General features: G+C 41.4%; 1 protein-coding gene across 1 annotated transcript in view; it reads left to right on the top strand.

Annotated features, from left to right (window-relative positions):
* Positions 1 to 16,972, top strand: part of STAB2 (stabilin 2) — an 86,082-nt gene that overhangs the window by 25,736 nt on the left and 43,374 nt on the right. Inside the window, exons 13-26 of the mRNA XM_030469097.1 lie at positions 617 to 760; positions 2,031 to 2,093; positions 2,180 to 2,299; positions 2,808 to 2,861; positions 4,266 to 4,346; positions 5,278 to 5,430; positions 9,942 to 10,028; positions 10,552 to 10,663; positions 11,923 to 12,103; positions 13,148 to 13,241; positions 13,462 to 13,620; positions 14,014 to 14,109; positions 14,758 to 14,853; positions 15,817 to 15,864. Coding sequence (XP_030324957.1) covers positions 617 to 760; positions 2,031 to 2,093; positions 2,180 to 2,299; positions 2,808 to 2,861; positions 4,266 to 4,346; positions 5,278 to 5,430; positions 9,942 to 10,028; positions 10,552 to 10,663; positions 11,923 to 12,103; positions 13,148 to 13,241; positions 13,462 to 13,620; positions 14,014 to 14,109; positions 14,758 to 14,853; positions 15,817 to 15,864 — 1,488 coding nt within the window. The remainder of the gene's footprint in view (positions 1 to 616; positions 761 to 2,030; positions 2,094 to 2,179; positions 2,300 to 2,807; positions 2,862 to 4,265; positions 4,347 to 5,277; positions 5,431 to 9,941; positions 10,029 to 10,551; positions 10,664 to 11,922; positions 12,104 to 13,147; positions 13,242 to 13,461; positions 13,621 to 14,013; positions 14,110 to 14,757; positions 14,854 to 15,816; positions 15,865 to 16,972) is intronic.

The following is a 16,972-nucleotide window of genomic DNA, read 5'->3' as shown; positions in this document are numbered from 1 at the left end:
GTCAATTAAGGGTCTGTTAATGAACTGAATGTAAGCTAAGGTTGAAATCAAGTACTTCTCGTGTTTTTTAACAGATCAGGGGCATCTGAGAGTTTTATTTTGTTTCCTTAATGAGTACACACTCCAATTGTAACAGGAAAATACCATTGCTGTCAGGCCTGTTAGTTTCCTGCAGGCTTCAGAATTGTGCAGAATCAGCAATATTTTGTTATTTTACATGTAATAATATAAGGAAATGGGTTGAAGTCCCTCAGTATGACAGGAGCTGACCCTTTCAGTACAATCATATTTTAAATAATTTCCTGACAGACTTCTATGACTAACAGACATCAGAGCCATTTTAGGAACACTGCTCTTCTCACAGGGCCTGGCCCTGCTTCTCTTCTGAGATTTGATGTCCAGAAACAAAATAACATATTTCTGATCCAAACTCAAAGGAATTTTTTCCATTTCCTTGATAAGCATTGGTAACAACCTCTCTCCTCCCCAGATTTAAATGGCCAAGGTGTTGGCAAAGGAAGGGGATATTAAACTTCATGCAACACTCATTCTCTCTCTGTTGTCATTTCATAATAAAGAACTCACTGTCCATTGCTTCTATCCTGGCCTCTTTCAGGATAATCAATTAAGAATCAGAATCCAAGGAGGAAGGAGGAAAGGAAAACTTCTGCAGGGAAATATTATTGCTTCCAATGGGATTTTACACATTATTGACAAGGCCATGGACAATGTGGAGCCAACATTTGAAAGCAGCAGAGAGGTGAGCCATAAGCTATACACATGCAATGTAAACCTTTCTTTTAGGAGAGTTTTACATTAATTGAATGCAAGAGGATGGCTGACAGCAGCTAGACAAGCTGTGCTGAGCCACCGTGTGTCAACTCAGAGAAGCAACATTCAAAGTGAAAAGTAACAGACATTTGCTCTCCTGCCAAGTTGGTCCATGGATCATTTGCTTTTCACTCACTGAGTCTGAGAGATTCTTTGGGAAACAGGCAGTCACTATCAGTGCATCTCACTGAATTCTAGAACACCACACCAAAAGAGGGACATCTGGACAGATACTGGGCAAGACTTTCATTCAAAGCAGCACTCGTTCTACCCAAAAGACTAATACTTATGTTTTTGGATGCTTTGGGGATTTTGGTGCCCTGCTTAGTACACTTCCTCAAGAGTTCACTTCTTATATGGGGTTTTCTCAAGCATGTGATAGAAACATTGAATGTTTTGAGCTGCAAGGGACCTTAAATGTCATCAAGTTCCAAAACCCCTGCATGGACAATGACACTTCCCACTAGACCAAGTTACTCAGAGCCCCATCAAACCTGGCCTAGTGATCTTATTTCTTTATCCTTTGTCATTGGGTATGAAGAAGAAATAACACTTTCTCCACACACAGGCTGTTCTGTGACCAGAGTATTTCAGGACAATAACAAACTGTAACTATAAGCCACTATAGCACAGGACAAGAGTGCTACTAGCTCCAGGCTAGTTTAGCCTTGAGAAAAGGAGGCTGCAGAGAGCTCTTACTGCTCTCTATAACTACCTAAAAGGAAGCTGTAGTGAGGTAGATGTCATTCTCTTCTCCTAAGTAACAAGCTACAGAACAAGAGGAAGCGGCCTCAAGTTGTGCCAGGGGAAGCAAAATTTTTAGATTGTATGTTAGGAAAAACCTTCACTGAAAAGTTTGTCAGGCACTGGAAGAGGCTGCCCAAGGAAGTGGTGCAGTCACCATCCCTAAAGGTATTTAAAAGACATATAAGTGGGGTGCTTATGGACAAGTTTTAGTGGTGGACTTGGCAGTGCTGGGTTAACTGTTGTACTTTGTGAACTTAAAGGTCTTTTCCAATCAAAATGATTGTATGATTTCAGAGATTTCCAGACACCACCAACTACCCAAATAATAAGAAAACCCAAATATATTAAACCAGTAATAACTGAGACTCATGCAGTAATTCATGCAGTTAATAAGAACTGGTATTTATTCCATGTTCCTGACTAAAATGAATGTTACTTCAATCTTATTTCAGGAAACCGTAATGTCACTACTTCAAGAAAATGAAAGATATAGCAAGTTTACATCTTTGATAGAGGTAAGGATCCAGAAGAGCAATTCCATAAATCTATTTTCAGATGTTTATCAATATTATTAAGTAATATCACTTTTAAACCAAAACAGAAAACTGGCCTGGGAATGGACTTGCAGCAGGACAACAGACCTTACACAGTCTTTGCTCCAAGTAATGAGGCTCTGAGTAAAATGAAATCTGAGACTCTGGATTACCTGCTTTCTGCAGAGGTACAATCTTTCTATAATGCAAAATATTCTTAGATAGTAGATACATGTGCAGGTATGTAGTAGGCGCATACATGAATCATTTTCCCATGTCTATGTAGTTTAGTGTTCATTTATACTTAGTTCCAGAGATCAACACTTAATCCATCTCTAACAATTAAAGATCCAGGTAGCACCTAGAGAGGAATGGGATTTGGGATATCCCATCCTATGAAGTGACATCAATCCCTAACACCAGGTCCTTGCTCCCCTGCTCTTGCCCAGACAGCCATGAGGCAAAACCCCAAACTCTCATGGTAAAACCCCAGATCCTCTCCTAGGAGGTGTCACCCTTTGCAAGGAGAAACAGAGGGAGCAGAGAGGGCAGGTTCTGTGCCATGAGCTGAGCACCACCACTGACCCATAGGTGCAGCAGCTGGTGATGCTATTCACATCCCTATGTCCTCTCACAAGTCTCAGTGGGATGTGTGACTCATTTTGGGCTAAACCAACCTCTTTCCTGCTTTGGCAGGGTTCATGGAAGCTGCTGGAGCTGGTCCGATACCACATTGTCTCCAATACTGAGGTGAGCAGGGCTATTTTACTAACGTGGGGATAGAAGAGCATTTTCAAATCTTTTGCCACTCTGAAGGTGGAGGCTTTCCAAGAACAACCTCTAAGCAGTGCTGCACAGCAAGGCTGCATGCAAACAACAATTTCCACTTTAAAAAATACCTTTTGGTGATGAGGACTTATCCCAGGGAGAGAGAGGGGAGAAATAAAAAAAACAAAACACATAAATATGTATATATTGACATTCTGAATCTGAAACCATCTACCTTAACCTGCTGTGGAGCAAGAACAGGTTTCAGGGCATACTGTCAGCTTGGCAGGGCTGTGGGAAGGAGTAACATGAAAAGTACTCAAAGTACTTGTTGCTATACAAAAAAAAAAAAAAAAAATGCTCTTTAAGCCAATTCTGCTAAGAATAGTTTTCTTCTTATCAGAGAGAGGTGGTTTTGTCATTCTCTAAGTAAACCCCATTTCTCCCTCCTTTTTCTACTGGAAACAAAGAGCAGAACCCAGCAACACCACCAACTACTAAGGCTGGTGGAGGCTGAAGTTCATCCCCACCCCAAGCCCTGTTTCAGGGAAGGGAGGATGTGCTCATAACCTTAGCAAAAGGCCCCACTCACAGTGTCCAAGACAGAGGTCACTCCCAGCACAGAGCAGCATCACAGGGAGCAGAGGGATGACTGAGAGGCAACCTGGAGAAGAGAAGGCTCCAGGGAAACCTTATAGCAGCCTTCCAGTACCTGAAGGGGTCTAACAGAAAAGCTGGAGAGGGACTTTTTACAGGGGCAGGTAGCAAAAGGATGGGGAGGAACCATTTCAAATTGAAAGAGGGTAGATTTAAATTATATATTAGGAGGAAATTATTTCCTGTGAGGGTAGTGAGACACTGGAACACCGCTCAGGGAAAAGGTGACTTCTACCTCCCTGGAAGTGTTAAAGGCCAGGGTGGATGGCACTTTGAGCAACATGGTCTAGTAGGAAGTGTCCCTTGCCAATGGCAGGGGGGTTGAGACTAGATGATCTGTAAGGTCCTTTCCAACCCAAACCTATACCCAAACCCAAGTCTATAATAATGATTCACATGTCCCTTCATGGGATATCAGCACTGCTGCTTCCATAATGATCTAAGGATGCAAACAGGGATATTCTTAGGGAGAGGTGATAACTTTACTTAGACTGGTTTCTGTAGTTAGGAGAAAAAGCAATATCCTGTTGGGCAACAAGCTCTTCAGATGCAGCAACCAACAAGCTCAATCAAAGCTTAATCACTCTAACTTGGTTACACAAGCAGATTAGTCAACATGGGGCTGCCCATGTAACTACAGGAAAGCTAATAGAGTAATTCATTCATCCTAAACCATTATTTGAAAATACTAATATTACATTTCTTTCAATCAATTTATATTAATTCCAGCTAGAGGTTGCCAGCCTCGTCTCAATAGAGCACATCAGAAGCATGGCGAAGCAGCTAATTTACTTTAACAGGACCAGCACTGTAAGTCAAAGGCAGCTTTACGGCTCTCTCTTATCTATGCAACTGTTTGCATGCAGGGGAAAGAAAAAAGGGAAGAGGAGATCATTAGAATCCAAATTTTTTGCTATAATGAGGCAGCTATGTTCAACTTGCCATTCCCATCTACTGCTAGAAATTAGCATGATGCAGATCAAATGATTGGTATCTGAGGACAGCCTGCAGCTTCTCTTTTTCTAGTGAACATCTTCATTTATGCTTTGCCTGGATTTTAAAAAAATCACTTTAAAATATTTAAATCATTCTGCTACATATTTTATTTTAAACACTTCTCAGTGCACACATAGACATTATTTCATTCCCTTTAATAGTATAGCCTCTGACCCTGATGAACCTAGGGAACACTTTGTTAAAGGTACTAATTTGTCAGTACATTCACTAAGCCAACTTAGTGGAAAAGTTAAACCCTCTTCTTTTCTTTGCACATTTTAGCCAAATATGCACATTCTAGAGAAGAGGTGCATCTATGAAAACCCTTGCAAAGGCAAAGCAGTTGCAAAAGTAAATGCAGAGAGAATACTTTTTTTCCTCCTGTGCATTAGAATAGATCTAAGAGTCTCACCTTTTCTCCCTTTGTCAAAGAGAGAACCAAAGCATGACTATGCCCACTGAAACCAGTGCCTGAAACAATCAGTAGTCTTCCCATTTGGGCCAGACTTTTAAGTCACCAGTTCCACATGCTAACAGTGCAGATTAAGGGGAACAATTTAGGAACAACAGCCACAGACCAATATTGAAGACAATGCATGACATATGCATGCTTCTTGCATAAAACAAGCATAATAATAATTTTATAAGTAAATAAAAAGAAGCATGGCTTGAAATTCTTGAAAGTAAACTAACAGAAAGTGAGAAGCTACAAAAATTTTATTATCAATACCAATCTATTTTATAGGGACAAGTCTTGGTGAGTGGAGAAGAAATGGAAGAAACAGATATTGCTGCCAAAAATGGTCGTATTTATACTCTTGCTGGAGTCCTTATCCCACCCACAATTATTCCAATTCTACCACATCGGTGTGATGAGACAAGAAATCAAGTTGCAATGGTAAGAGGATCACAACAAATCAATAGCTTTCAACTGTTCCATCTGCAATGCAGATTCCTTCTCTGACATTATCCATAAAAATGGGGGTATTTTGGAAATTAATGGATCAGCAACATACAGCCACCTGGCTAACAGTACTGCACAGATACAGATAATTTGTAAACAGCGAGCTCATATGAATACATCCTTCACCACTTTAATGCACCTAGCTCTTGCTCTAGCCCCTTCAAATAATTTGCCTCTCCAGTTAGACATTTTCCTCCAGTTCCTCAATCCCACCTGTGCATTGAAGTACATGCCAAGCACTGTGAAATTGCCAGGGAAAATACTTCATATCAATATTTTCATTTCTATTAAACATTCAGGGGAAGGAGACAGCAAGTTAAATACTAACATAACAATTAATTTTATAATTATTTATGAGAAATACGGTTTTTTCAGAAGCCACCATTTTCTCTACTCTTTCTTTCTTCAGGTTTTCTTCAAATTAGGAATTATCACACTGTTTTGTATTTGAAAGGGTGGGTTTTGACATACATTGTTCAGCTTGGTAACACAGTACAGGCCTTTCCACTCTGACATTTAGATACTATTTCTGGTAAGAAGATCGAGTACCAGACTGAGCTTTTAGCTTGCAGTTAGTGTGGCTCCAATTGGCTGTTACTGGACCACGTTCATACATGTATCTGGGCCAGAAACAATTCTGGTACAGTAATGCAAAACATTTATTATCTTAACTCATAACAGCCCAGGACCACAGCTTTGAGTTTCCTAGCAGAGGTGGACAGCATCAAAATTTAATGAAGAAAACACAAGAACTGGTGCTAAAGAACTATTACCTCTGGCGGTAACTTATAAAGTGCTGTATGTGAAATATAATCATAAACCAGACAGAGAACTAAGCTACAATCTCCAATACAAAAAGCAATCAACACTTCACAAATTCAAACTACACTCCATGAATTTGAATTCCCTTCCAGGAACCTACCTGTAAACTATTTCTGACATCAATCAATCCTAAAGCAACTCTATGAAAAATTATTCAAAAGTTAAACAAATAGCGTCTGTCAAAAAGATTATTCTCCAAACCAAAGGCTATAACTTCTGTCATCTTTGAAAGCTTCATGAATAGTTTGAAATACAGCTTAATATTCAAGGCTTTAAGCAGAGCACTGCTTAAAGGAGAATATTCACCCAGGAGAATACCAGAGGAAGCAGTGGCTTTGCCATTCTTACCTGCCACCATCTTCATCACTCTCAGAAAAGAACAGCAATGCCACCTCATAAATACTTTTTGTGGTACCAGTGAAAAGTGACAAACCTTGTACAAACTTGTACTGAGCTTATCAAAGAGCTTTTATAACACCCAAATATATTTACCAAAATACATCTGACCCACAGATCTACTTTGAAAGTAGCAGTGGTGTTGGTAGCTCAACTATTTGGTGCCCAAATGCTTTTGCAGGTCTTGGCCTTTTTTCTTTTAAGTGCTGTATAACATGAAGGACTACTGAAGCCAAACCAGTACCTGATTCTTTTCCTGCAGTTCCAGTCTGTAGGAAAAATGTCATGATTATGTTCACAGTCACCTGCCCAATGACTATGAAACACAGTGAAACAACACATAGAATGCCATCTCTTCAGGTTTTTTTGATTCGGTTGAAATACAAGACATTAGCATTCATGAGCAACAAGGATAAACTCCATATTCAGTCACTGAATTGCTCACCCTCTCTCTGAAGTTACTGCATGTCAAGCTTGTCAGAGGACCCACCTTTCACACTGCCACTGGAGTTCATATCTCCTCATCACTGTAATTGCCACTCTCTGTCACCACCACACGGTGATAAATTAGGTAGTGGAGACAGGCAAGCAAAAGGTGAAGACATAAATGTAGCTCCATATTGCTGAATCATACTGGAGTACAGAAACTACAACATGGGAGCAAAGACTATTTTTCTCTTCACCTCCAATTTGTAAGATAAATTTCTGTTCACAGGATCTACCTATGAGACTGACATAATTTGTACTTATTCTGGGAAAAAAAATTCTCATAGAAGTGTGCAGACTGCACTGGACTCTCAGTATTAGTTAATATATTATATTGGGTTTAGCAAAGAATGCCAGTGCTTTTGTGCACATTTATCTTCTAGTTCTTTAAAAGAAAGGGGAGGGGAAAGGACAAATGAAGATAAAAATGGGAAGGTGGAAATGAACTCAGGAAAAATCTTGGGCACCAGATCCAGCCCTTGTCCTGCTGTTCAATTACAGATCCATGGTGTAACAGTTAAAAGTCCTTAACAACTGTACTTAAAATTAACAGGGTGTATCGTCAATAACTATGCATCCCAGTAGCTGCTATAATCCCTTTTCAAAGTACTGTCCTTACTGTTTCATATAGCGTGTCTGCACTAGTTGTTTATCACTTGCATCAGCTCCCTGTCCACAGGATTCAAAGCCCATCATAAGCGTTATTTCCTGACAGGTTCCCCAGTTGTACAAAATGCATAAAGAGAAAGGGTCTGCAGATACTCATTACTGGTCTAATAGAGTGAGAAAAAGAATCAGATGTGAATAGGGGAGGCTGCATAAAAACACAAATACAGACAATAATTCAGTCTCTTTTTGGCACTGATTGAAGCATCAGGTAGTTTCAGGATTATTTTGTTTGCTGTTGCAAAATCCCTTGTAGACTTCATAGAAGCTCTAACTCTTCTCTCACATAAAATGAGAACTATTTCAGATATGCTTTGTCTGAAGGGAGAGGTGGAGAATGAGGATTGCTCTGATTATGCTTTGAGAGCTAGCAAAGGAAAAACAGAAAAGGGATACATTTAGCATAGACCTCATATCTGTTAAAAATTTCCTTTTGATGAAGCATCCTCCTAGAAGTAACTGCCTGCAGAAGCAGCTTCAGAAAGGATTGAAAATCGTCCATCTGCTTTGCATCTAAGAAATGCAAATCTGGCTGCCTGTTTCTCCACATACAAAACCCAAGTCTAGCTACCACAGGAGTTTTATTTCCCATCTTATAAAAATTCACTGGTAGCTAGTCCTCTATGTTATGTTCATTAATAAGCTATATTCCACTGGTTGGTAATCATGAAAAGAAAGTCCACAGTATGAAAAAAATACAATGCTATAGCAAGTTGCTTTCTGTTCTCCAGCTAAATGATGTTACTATACTAAGACTGTATCACAGAACTCTACATTGTTTAGAAGTACTAATGCTTCCATTCTGTGCATGTTCCAGCCTTTCTCAAAGCAGAGATGCATTATTGAAAGCCCAACTTCTCAAAAAAACAGCTGTGCTAGAGCCTGCAATAAAAGAATTTACAGATCCCTAAGGTGAAACTTATATAAAAGTTTTCCAGAAATAGTGTCTTTTGCATTGTGAGCTTTTCTTTTGGAGCTGAGAGACATTTGAGGATGCCCTTGAAGTTTCCATAGTCTTCTACATAGGGGCTTGAGAGGAGCTACTGTAAATCTCAGAACAAAATAAGAAGCAATTTCCAGAAAGGTTTATTAGCTGCCATACATTATTGACAACAACATGGTTACACTCCGGAGTGCAGGAGTTTCCACGTAAAACTCCCAAGCCCCAGTGCTGTCCTCACCCCATGCAGCTTCACCCATGAAGAGAAGGACAACCTAGTCCCCCGTGGTTCCAGTCTCTCCTGTCCCAGGGCTTCACACAATATTGGATACCAACAAACAGGAAACACTACCAAGAGCCACAGCCCAGTTCTCACATAAGTCAGTAATCTCTGAGAAGTACTGACACCCTTCTGGCTCATGGGGCTCCTAAATAAGCTTCTGCATTTCATGAGCATCCTTAAGAAACAAGCAGAGAAGTCTACCATTACCTAAGTTTTTAGAGACTTTTGCTAATTCCTATTTTATCTTGAATCACACATCTGACTCAGGGGGGTTTTCTGATACAATCTCTGTGCTCTTAATAAATAAATGAATCAAGCAGCCAATTCATGATTAAAGCAGAAAATGCAACCAAGAAAGATATTTAGTGCTACATTAGTGGTTAAATCCCATTCTGGTGCGGAGGGGAAGGAGGAAGATCAAAGCCACAGAGCTTTCACAGCATCTCCCTGGGGTAAAGTGTCCCTTCCAATTCCTGATCTCATTTGCAAAGGAGACAGCCTGCCTCTGAATTGCACTGCTCTCCCACAGCAAATATGAGTGCACACAACATGAGCAGACACACACAGCCACATTCACACCTGGTGACAGCACAGGGATTTCTGATACTGATGAGTCTGATAAGGACAACGGAAGGACCTGGTGGTCTGTGCATCCCTCTCTTGGTCTGCTAACACCCCTCCTGGTTCTAACAGGTCCATTGCAGAGGTAGTTCTGATTCAACACAAGCCTCTCAAGAGTCAACTACCACTACAGGCTCTTGCCAGAGAGCCAAAACAGAATGGAGAGTTGTCTTTCGTGTACTCCCTCTGTACTAAGCCACTGGAAAAGAAGACATTTGCTTTATTTCACAGGAACCAAAGTGCTGCAAAGGCTTCTTTGGCCCTGAGTGCAGTCCATGTCCAGGAGGTTTCTCCAAACCCTGTTCAGGAAACGGGCAGGTAAGCAGAGCATCGGGCAGCATCCTGCATTTGCCCATGGTGGGACAGACAGATTGTGTCCCAAAAGTCTCTGATGCACTTCTGAATGACAGGAATGTTAAGGTCCACAAGAGCTGCACCCTCCATTCACGCCAGTGGCAGCTGTGAATTTCAGGCTCAGTTATGCAGAAGAGGGAAAATTAATCCATCTCCCCTCAGATGACCAAATTGCAGGTTCCAACACAGAGCACATGGGCAAGACAGGGGCTGGGGGATACTCTGATACTTTTACTTTGAAAAGCACAGTGTAATGACCCAGCTTGCTATCCTCATTTTAAAATTGCAAAGGAATGCAAAACACACAGAAGCAAGGAAAAGGCACAGGAAAAGCTTTTGCTTTGGAATACCTTTCTCATCAAAGCTGAGGTTCTCCCTGATAGACTGTCAAGTCATACTATGGACAGGCATATAGTCTCTTTTCTGGTGGAAAGATAAAGATTTACTTCAGTTAATACATAGCAATCACTTCTCTTCCATATCACAGTGCATGGATGGCCTGGGTGGAAATGGGACCTGCATCTGTGCTCAGGCATTTCAAGGCTCACACTGTCAGTTCTGCTCAGATCCTGGCAAATATGGACCTCAGTGTGACAAAGGTAAGTACAGCTTTTCTTCCTCAGGCCAAGAGCACAATCTGTTTCTTTTGGTCCCTGGCAACATTAAGGTAGGGGTTAACTGCTCACTAAATTGTCTCTACAGAGGATGAGCAATATCTCTCTGGGATACTTTCATTTCTTATTCCAAAGGGATACATCATAAGCCCAGAGCCAGTGAAAATCTTCTCACTGACTTAATAATTGCACTTTTTTCAAGGTCCATAGGTTGTTTTATATTAATATTGTTCTTTTCATTTCTGTCTCCCTCACACAAGTAATGGAAAAGAAAATCTTTGCTATTCCAATTCCCATCTGGCATTGCCCACAACAGAACAAATTCTGCCTGCAATGTCAAACATATGCAGTCTAAAAACAACTAGATCTAAACAGATTTTGTGTTTACGGCCACTTCACATCTACACTGAATAATTTTTGATCTATTGAATAGCTTGTAGTTCTAGCAGTTATCTTCTATACATATACTGACAGATTTAATCCTGCTATGTCAAACCACCCTACATTTGAGATGTTGCAGAATATATGCCAAATACAAATACATTCTTCATCAACAGAATAATTTTTAGTCCTTTTTTGCTATGAAACAGCATGTCATTCATGCAGTAGAGCTCACTCGAAGGTTCAGAGGTGTATGGACATAAAATGAAAGACAAATTCCACAAGAAAGGATGGTATTGCCTAAGCTCCAGTCCTGCCAATATGTGTTGGCATAACTAGTCACCACTTGCACTTCTTGAGACTGCAAAATCCTTACCTAATGTTCCTTGGGGAACATTTCTGTGTCTCCCAGCAGCACTAATCAGGGCAGACACAGCAAAGTGCTGATAGGTCTGTGCTGCAGCTCTGTACTAGCCCAGCACTGTGCAAGTTGTAGGATCATGGACTCAGTATTATTTCCTGTATCACTGCAAGTGGGACAAAAGTTGTGCAGTGGATTAACTTTAGCCTTAATAGTGTGGGATATAGTACTTTCTTCCTGCTTCTCCAAAGTACTTTGATTTTCATTAAGAGTTGAGTGCATTACAAAGAGAAAATAAATTTTAAGTAGTTATCCCTAAAACACACCTGAAAAGACATGGATATGGTAAATACAGAGTGAGTTCTCCAACAAAGCAAGACTTTAAAAATGCAAAAGTTTAGATTGTAGGAAAAAAAGAAGGACCTGGTTCATAAGAAATGCTGTGTTGGGATAGATGCCTCTTACCACTATGGATTTGCACACTGTAACTTATCTCTGGTAGACTGCCTCTGCGTTTATGGGAAGTGTAATAACCAAATAGACAGCGATGGGATCTGCCTTCCTGGATCATGCAGAAGGGGATACACAGGGAAACTCTGTGATAAGCAGATTGTTCCCTGTGAGCCCTCCCTACAGCTCTGCCACGCAGATGCAGAGTGCCAGCTTAGAGACGGCACAGTGAGGTAAGTCAGTAACTTGCATCTAATTAACTAGGATGCAGCTCTCTCCTATTTACTTGATAGAAAGTAAATAGATAGAAACAGCACCTTCTGGCAGTGCACACACATCAGCCACTGTCATACTGCTTTGCAGCAAATAAGCATAAACATGCCCCCCATCGACCTTGAGTTGCAAGACAGGAATTAAGAGTTCTCAGTGCCCTATCCTATATGGTATATTTAACCCTGATAAGATAGATCTGACCCTGGTTCAGAAGGCTGCCATCCTCTCAACATCTACAAAGGCTCTTATAAAACTCCTCTTTCTAATCATCAATTAGGAGTTTGAAAACTTGTTGAAAAGCAATGAAACTCTCAAGCAGTTTGGGGATAGATAGCTCACTCCAGTCACCTCAGGTAAGATTTGCATGGCACACACCACAGTGGATTTCAGCACAGGCTCTCCAGTCCTCATCACAAGGATGACAAGACTTGTGACAAGACTGGTCACAAGAATCTGTTATTGCTACAGCTGCCTTCTGCTTGCCTCACGCTCACCTTCACATGCAGCAGGTTTGCCTCTTGCTGCAGTGTATCCATGAGTCACCATAGAAAGCTGAATTTAGGATGCTGTGTAACTTGAGTGCTTAAGAAAATCCCTCCAGTATGACTTAATCTTGGGGGGGGAGGAGAAGGGAAGCAGGACAGCTTGTTGTCTTGAATGCATTTCAAGGAGAGAGCTATCTTCTCTGTCACTGAAAGAGAGAGCAACCCCAATTTGTAAGTAATTTAGAACTATTATCTCACTTTTGCAAATGTCACAAAATTCATTTCACTCCCTATCTTGTACACAGAGTATGACTCCCTGATTCAATTTAATTAGCCCAGTCAATATTTTGGGGACAAAAAAAAAAAAACCCTATAATAGATGTGCTTAAGCTGTTTGCATTGTGAATCCAAGGGTGTCAGTTTTAAGCTGCCTATAAATAGCTGTTATGGTAGAAAACAATCACTACGCTACACAGCTGTCCTATCACATTTAATGGCTACCTCCTCTTGTCTCTGCAGCTGTGTTTGCAAACCTGGCTATGAGGGAGATGGAATGAGCTGCAGCAAAGTTGACCCCTGCACTGCTTTGGACCCAGGTGGCTGTAATGTCAATGTAAGTATGTGCTTTTCACACAACGCCTGACACCAGAGAAAAGCAGGCAATGAGGAAGGTTTGCAGGAAGGAAGCTTTTGCAGAAGGAAGAGTTGTGATTTTCACTGCAGTTTCAAGCTCTTTCCCTTGATAGCCTCATCACCACTGCTCAGCAAAGTCTTAGACCCAGAGCCAGGTGCCACCTAACTGTTCTGAATGGATGCCTCTGCATCCCTCCCAGGCCGAGTGCATCCAGACAAGCCCAGGAGAGCACAGGTGTGTCTGCCAGGCAGGATGGACAGGTGATGGAAGGGACTGCTCAGCCATCAACAACTGCCTGCTGCCCAATGCAGCAGGGTGCCACAAAAATGCCACCTGCATATATGTTGGACCGGGTCAGGTATGTTCTCTCACATTCATTGCCACCTTTGGCACTAGTCCTCACCCATTTCACTCTGCCAGTGCTTCTCACCCCGTTCTCTTTCCCAAATTTTCCTCTCCCTCCCAGCCACAAGGCTGTTTCCACACAGTGTGCTCTACCCAAAACAAGTCTCCTTCAGTTCCTTCCCCAGTGCTCACCCCCTCCTATGTGGTGCTGTTCTGGCAGCAAATACTTTCAGTAAGTACATTAGGAGATGTGAGGTATAAAGGTCTTCTGGAGATACTCATCAGTGCCATCCCACTGATGTCAATGAAACTACACAGAAACGCAGAGAGACTAATTCACCACATCTAGAATATGCACACTATTTCAATCCTTTTAATGAATTTCTGTGTTTTGTTGAAATGACAGAATGACTGCAAGTGTAAAGACGGATTTCAAGGGAATGGAATTGAATGCACACCCATAAACTCATGCCTGGAACAAAATGGAAAATGCCATCATCTGGTGAGTAATTAATCATTCCCTGAACAAAGTGTTCAGATACATATCACACCTCGCCTCCTGCGCACACCACAGAGTTTCCTTGACATCTCAAGCCTGCAATTTCTGCTTGAGTTGAGAAAAGAATTTCCAAGAAATGCTACAAGTAGAAAAATGCTGTGTGAATCGCATCAGTATGGTACATGTGCTGAGGACAGGCAGCAAGGGCTGCTCCCAATTCTGCCTGTGCAGAAGGGCTCTCTTGAGCCTGGAATAAATAAATGCTGCTTTTCTCTACCAAAAATTGCAATCTGGACACAATATTCTGTTGAGATGTTTACTCAACAAGCTCTGCTGTGCTCTGTAGTGCCTGCAAGAGCCACACCAGCCCCAGGCAAGACAAAGAAAGGGACAGAGCTAAAGAAAAGACCATGAGGGAGGAGAGGATGGTTCTTCTGCAGTGGGGTGAAGGAACAGGGCCCAGCTGATATAGAGGAAGTAAAAAAGAGTGCTGGTAGAGTTTGTCCTAGGGGAGGGTGAGGACATCCATGGAAAATGGTATGAAAACCTTTTGTTAAGTTCATGTCTGTATACAAATGTGTAACAAGAGGGCTTATGGGCCATACTTGTTCTTGAATGGTCATTTGACAGCTCTCTCTTTCTGGTTCAAAGGCAACTTGTCAATTTGAGCCTTCCCGTGGCTGGGAGTGTGTTTGCCCAAAGGGCTATGAGGGAGATGGCAGAACATGCTATGGAAATGCTGCAGATGTAAGTAAAAGGGTCATCTTCTGTGGGCACAGGACCTACACACAGTTCTCACACAGGATCTTAACCAGAGAAACAGCAAAGTCTTTATAAACAGTTAGAAAAATACGATGCCCAACAGTGATGTCTGCAGTGTTCCTTCTGGAGGTTCTTTGCCTGATACAAAAATGATTTGTTGTGTTTAGAAACAGCTTCGAGAGGGGCTTAAAGGTTTGGAACACATTTATTAAGATAAATAGAAAAATGCCAGCCCCAGAGGCCTGAGGTGCAGGAGTACTAAGCACTTGCCTCCCAGCTAGGAGCAGTGAGCACCCAGCTTTTCTGAAATTCTGCCTTGAGGTCACTCTCAATGGAAACACTTGATTTATGTTAAATAAAACCATGCTAGCCAGCCAGTAGTCAAATAAAATCAAAGCAAGTAAATTGGTAAAATAAATACATATTTAACAACATAGGAAACATGAAAGTGTCACCTTTCCCAGCCATTGGCAAAGATCTTATATGGGTCCTAACACTATCTGCCATCCCTGCTCATACCATCAATCTGTTCAAAGTACAGTGTCAGAATAAAGGATCTCCACTTGCAGGAGGGCAAGATGCTAGACAAATACCAAAGAAAATAATTTTTTAATTTTTTTTTTAATTAATTTACACTGAAGAAACAATTTAGGCTTATATTCCTAGAAAATTATGGCTTAGCCTGAGGTCAGTCCATACTATGCACCAAGGTCATGCACGCCAAATACTCCTCAGCAACAGATGGTCTGGTTTTCAAGAACTGGCAACTCCCCATTCCCATAACCAGAAAGGATCAGTACTAGAAAAACACACATACTCAAAACCTCCTCCATGATGCATCAGCTAGGCCAGACATGGTGGGTTACACCACAGGTTACAGCAAGAGTGCTCAGGTACAGCTAATTGCTCAATTGCTCCTTGAATTTTCATTGCTCTCTTTCTAATCAGGAGTTATCTACTCTGTCAGAAGCAGCTGCATTTAACCAGTGGGTTAAGGTAAGTACACTTCATGACTCGGGTTTTTTTCATATTTTTAAATTTGCAGAAATACATAAGTCTTTTGGCCTTCAAAAATGGGAACCTCACAGCAATGTTCCTATCACCCAGCAGAGGCCCAGGCTCTGGAGGGGTATCAGAGTGCCTCTCCTATCAGTCACAGAGAGGCTGATAATGTGGTTCCCTATTTCTGACTGAAAACCCAATTCCAATCCCAAATTCAGGCAAGTGCGGAAGCTTCACAAGCAGAAAAGCAAGTCACAAATCCATTCTCTGAGGCAGGGACTGCATAAACCACAACTCACTCTGTATATATAAATATACCACAGTCCAGATGACCAGCAGCAGGGTACAAACAGAGCCTGCATATGTTCCCAGGAGGCTTCTTCCAACTTTCCTCATGCAATAAAACTACAAGTGGAGAGGGAAGGTAATGCCTTACCCTCCCCCCATTTTAACTTACCCCTGAGCCAGAAAAACACAACCATGTGGCTGGTCAGCATGCTGCTGCCACAGCAAGCATGGAGGTAAAAAAATCAAGTCCGTGTGGGCTTGACCAAAGTGCAGGAAACTAAGGAAGATATTAGCTTGTTTGGCTTCAAACTAGAGAAGAAACACCCATTTAGATTAAAAGAAAACAACATTCTAGATAGATCGCCAACTTCTTACTTTCTCTTGCTATTATCTGTCACTCAGGCAGCAATAACCTTAGAGGTCCTACCCCACTGGGGTGTATGAATAAAGTTTCTCCCACGAAGAGCTTAAAACCTAAATATAAGAAGTGTAGAGCAAATACATGGCAAACAGAAAGGAACAGGGATATGTTCATTAATAGCCTCAGAAGCAGAAGTCACAGCATTTTAGCTGCTTCCATGCTTTTCAAAGTTATATAGCTCAGGGATCTTCAAAGCCCACAATTGCAACGAGGCCCTCAGTCAGCTGCTTAGAAAAGAAACCAGTGTGGTTAATTACCAGTTCAAACCAGTTATCTGCTGGGCTCAGGCTGCAGCACTGGACACTGTGAAGAGAAACTACTGAAGTTTAAAAAATGAGCACAATAGGAACAGGTGTTCACTTGCTAATGTGCTCTTTAGGTAGTGAAGCAGGG

This window comes from Calypte anna, chromosome 1, assembly GCF_003957555.1.
Source record: "Calypte anna isolate BGI_N300 chromosome 1, bCalAnn1_v1.p, whole genome shotgun sequence".
NCBI lineage: Eukaryota > Metazoa > Chordata > Aves > Apodiformes > Trochilidae > Calypte > Calypte anna.
This window is presented reverse-complemented; position numbering and strand designations above follow the sequence as displayed.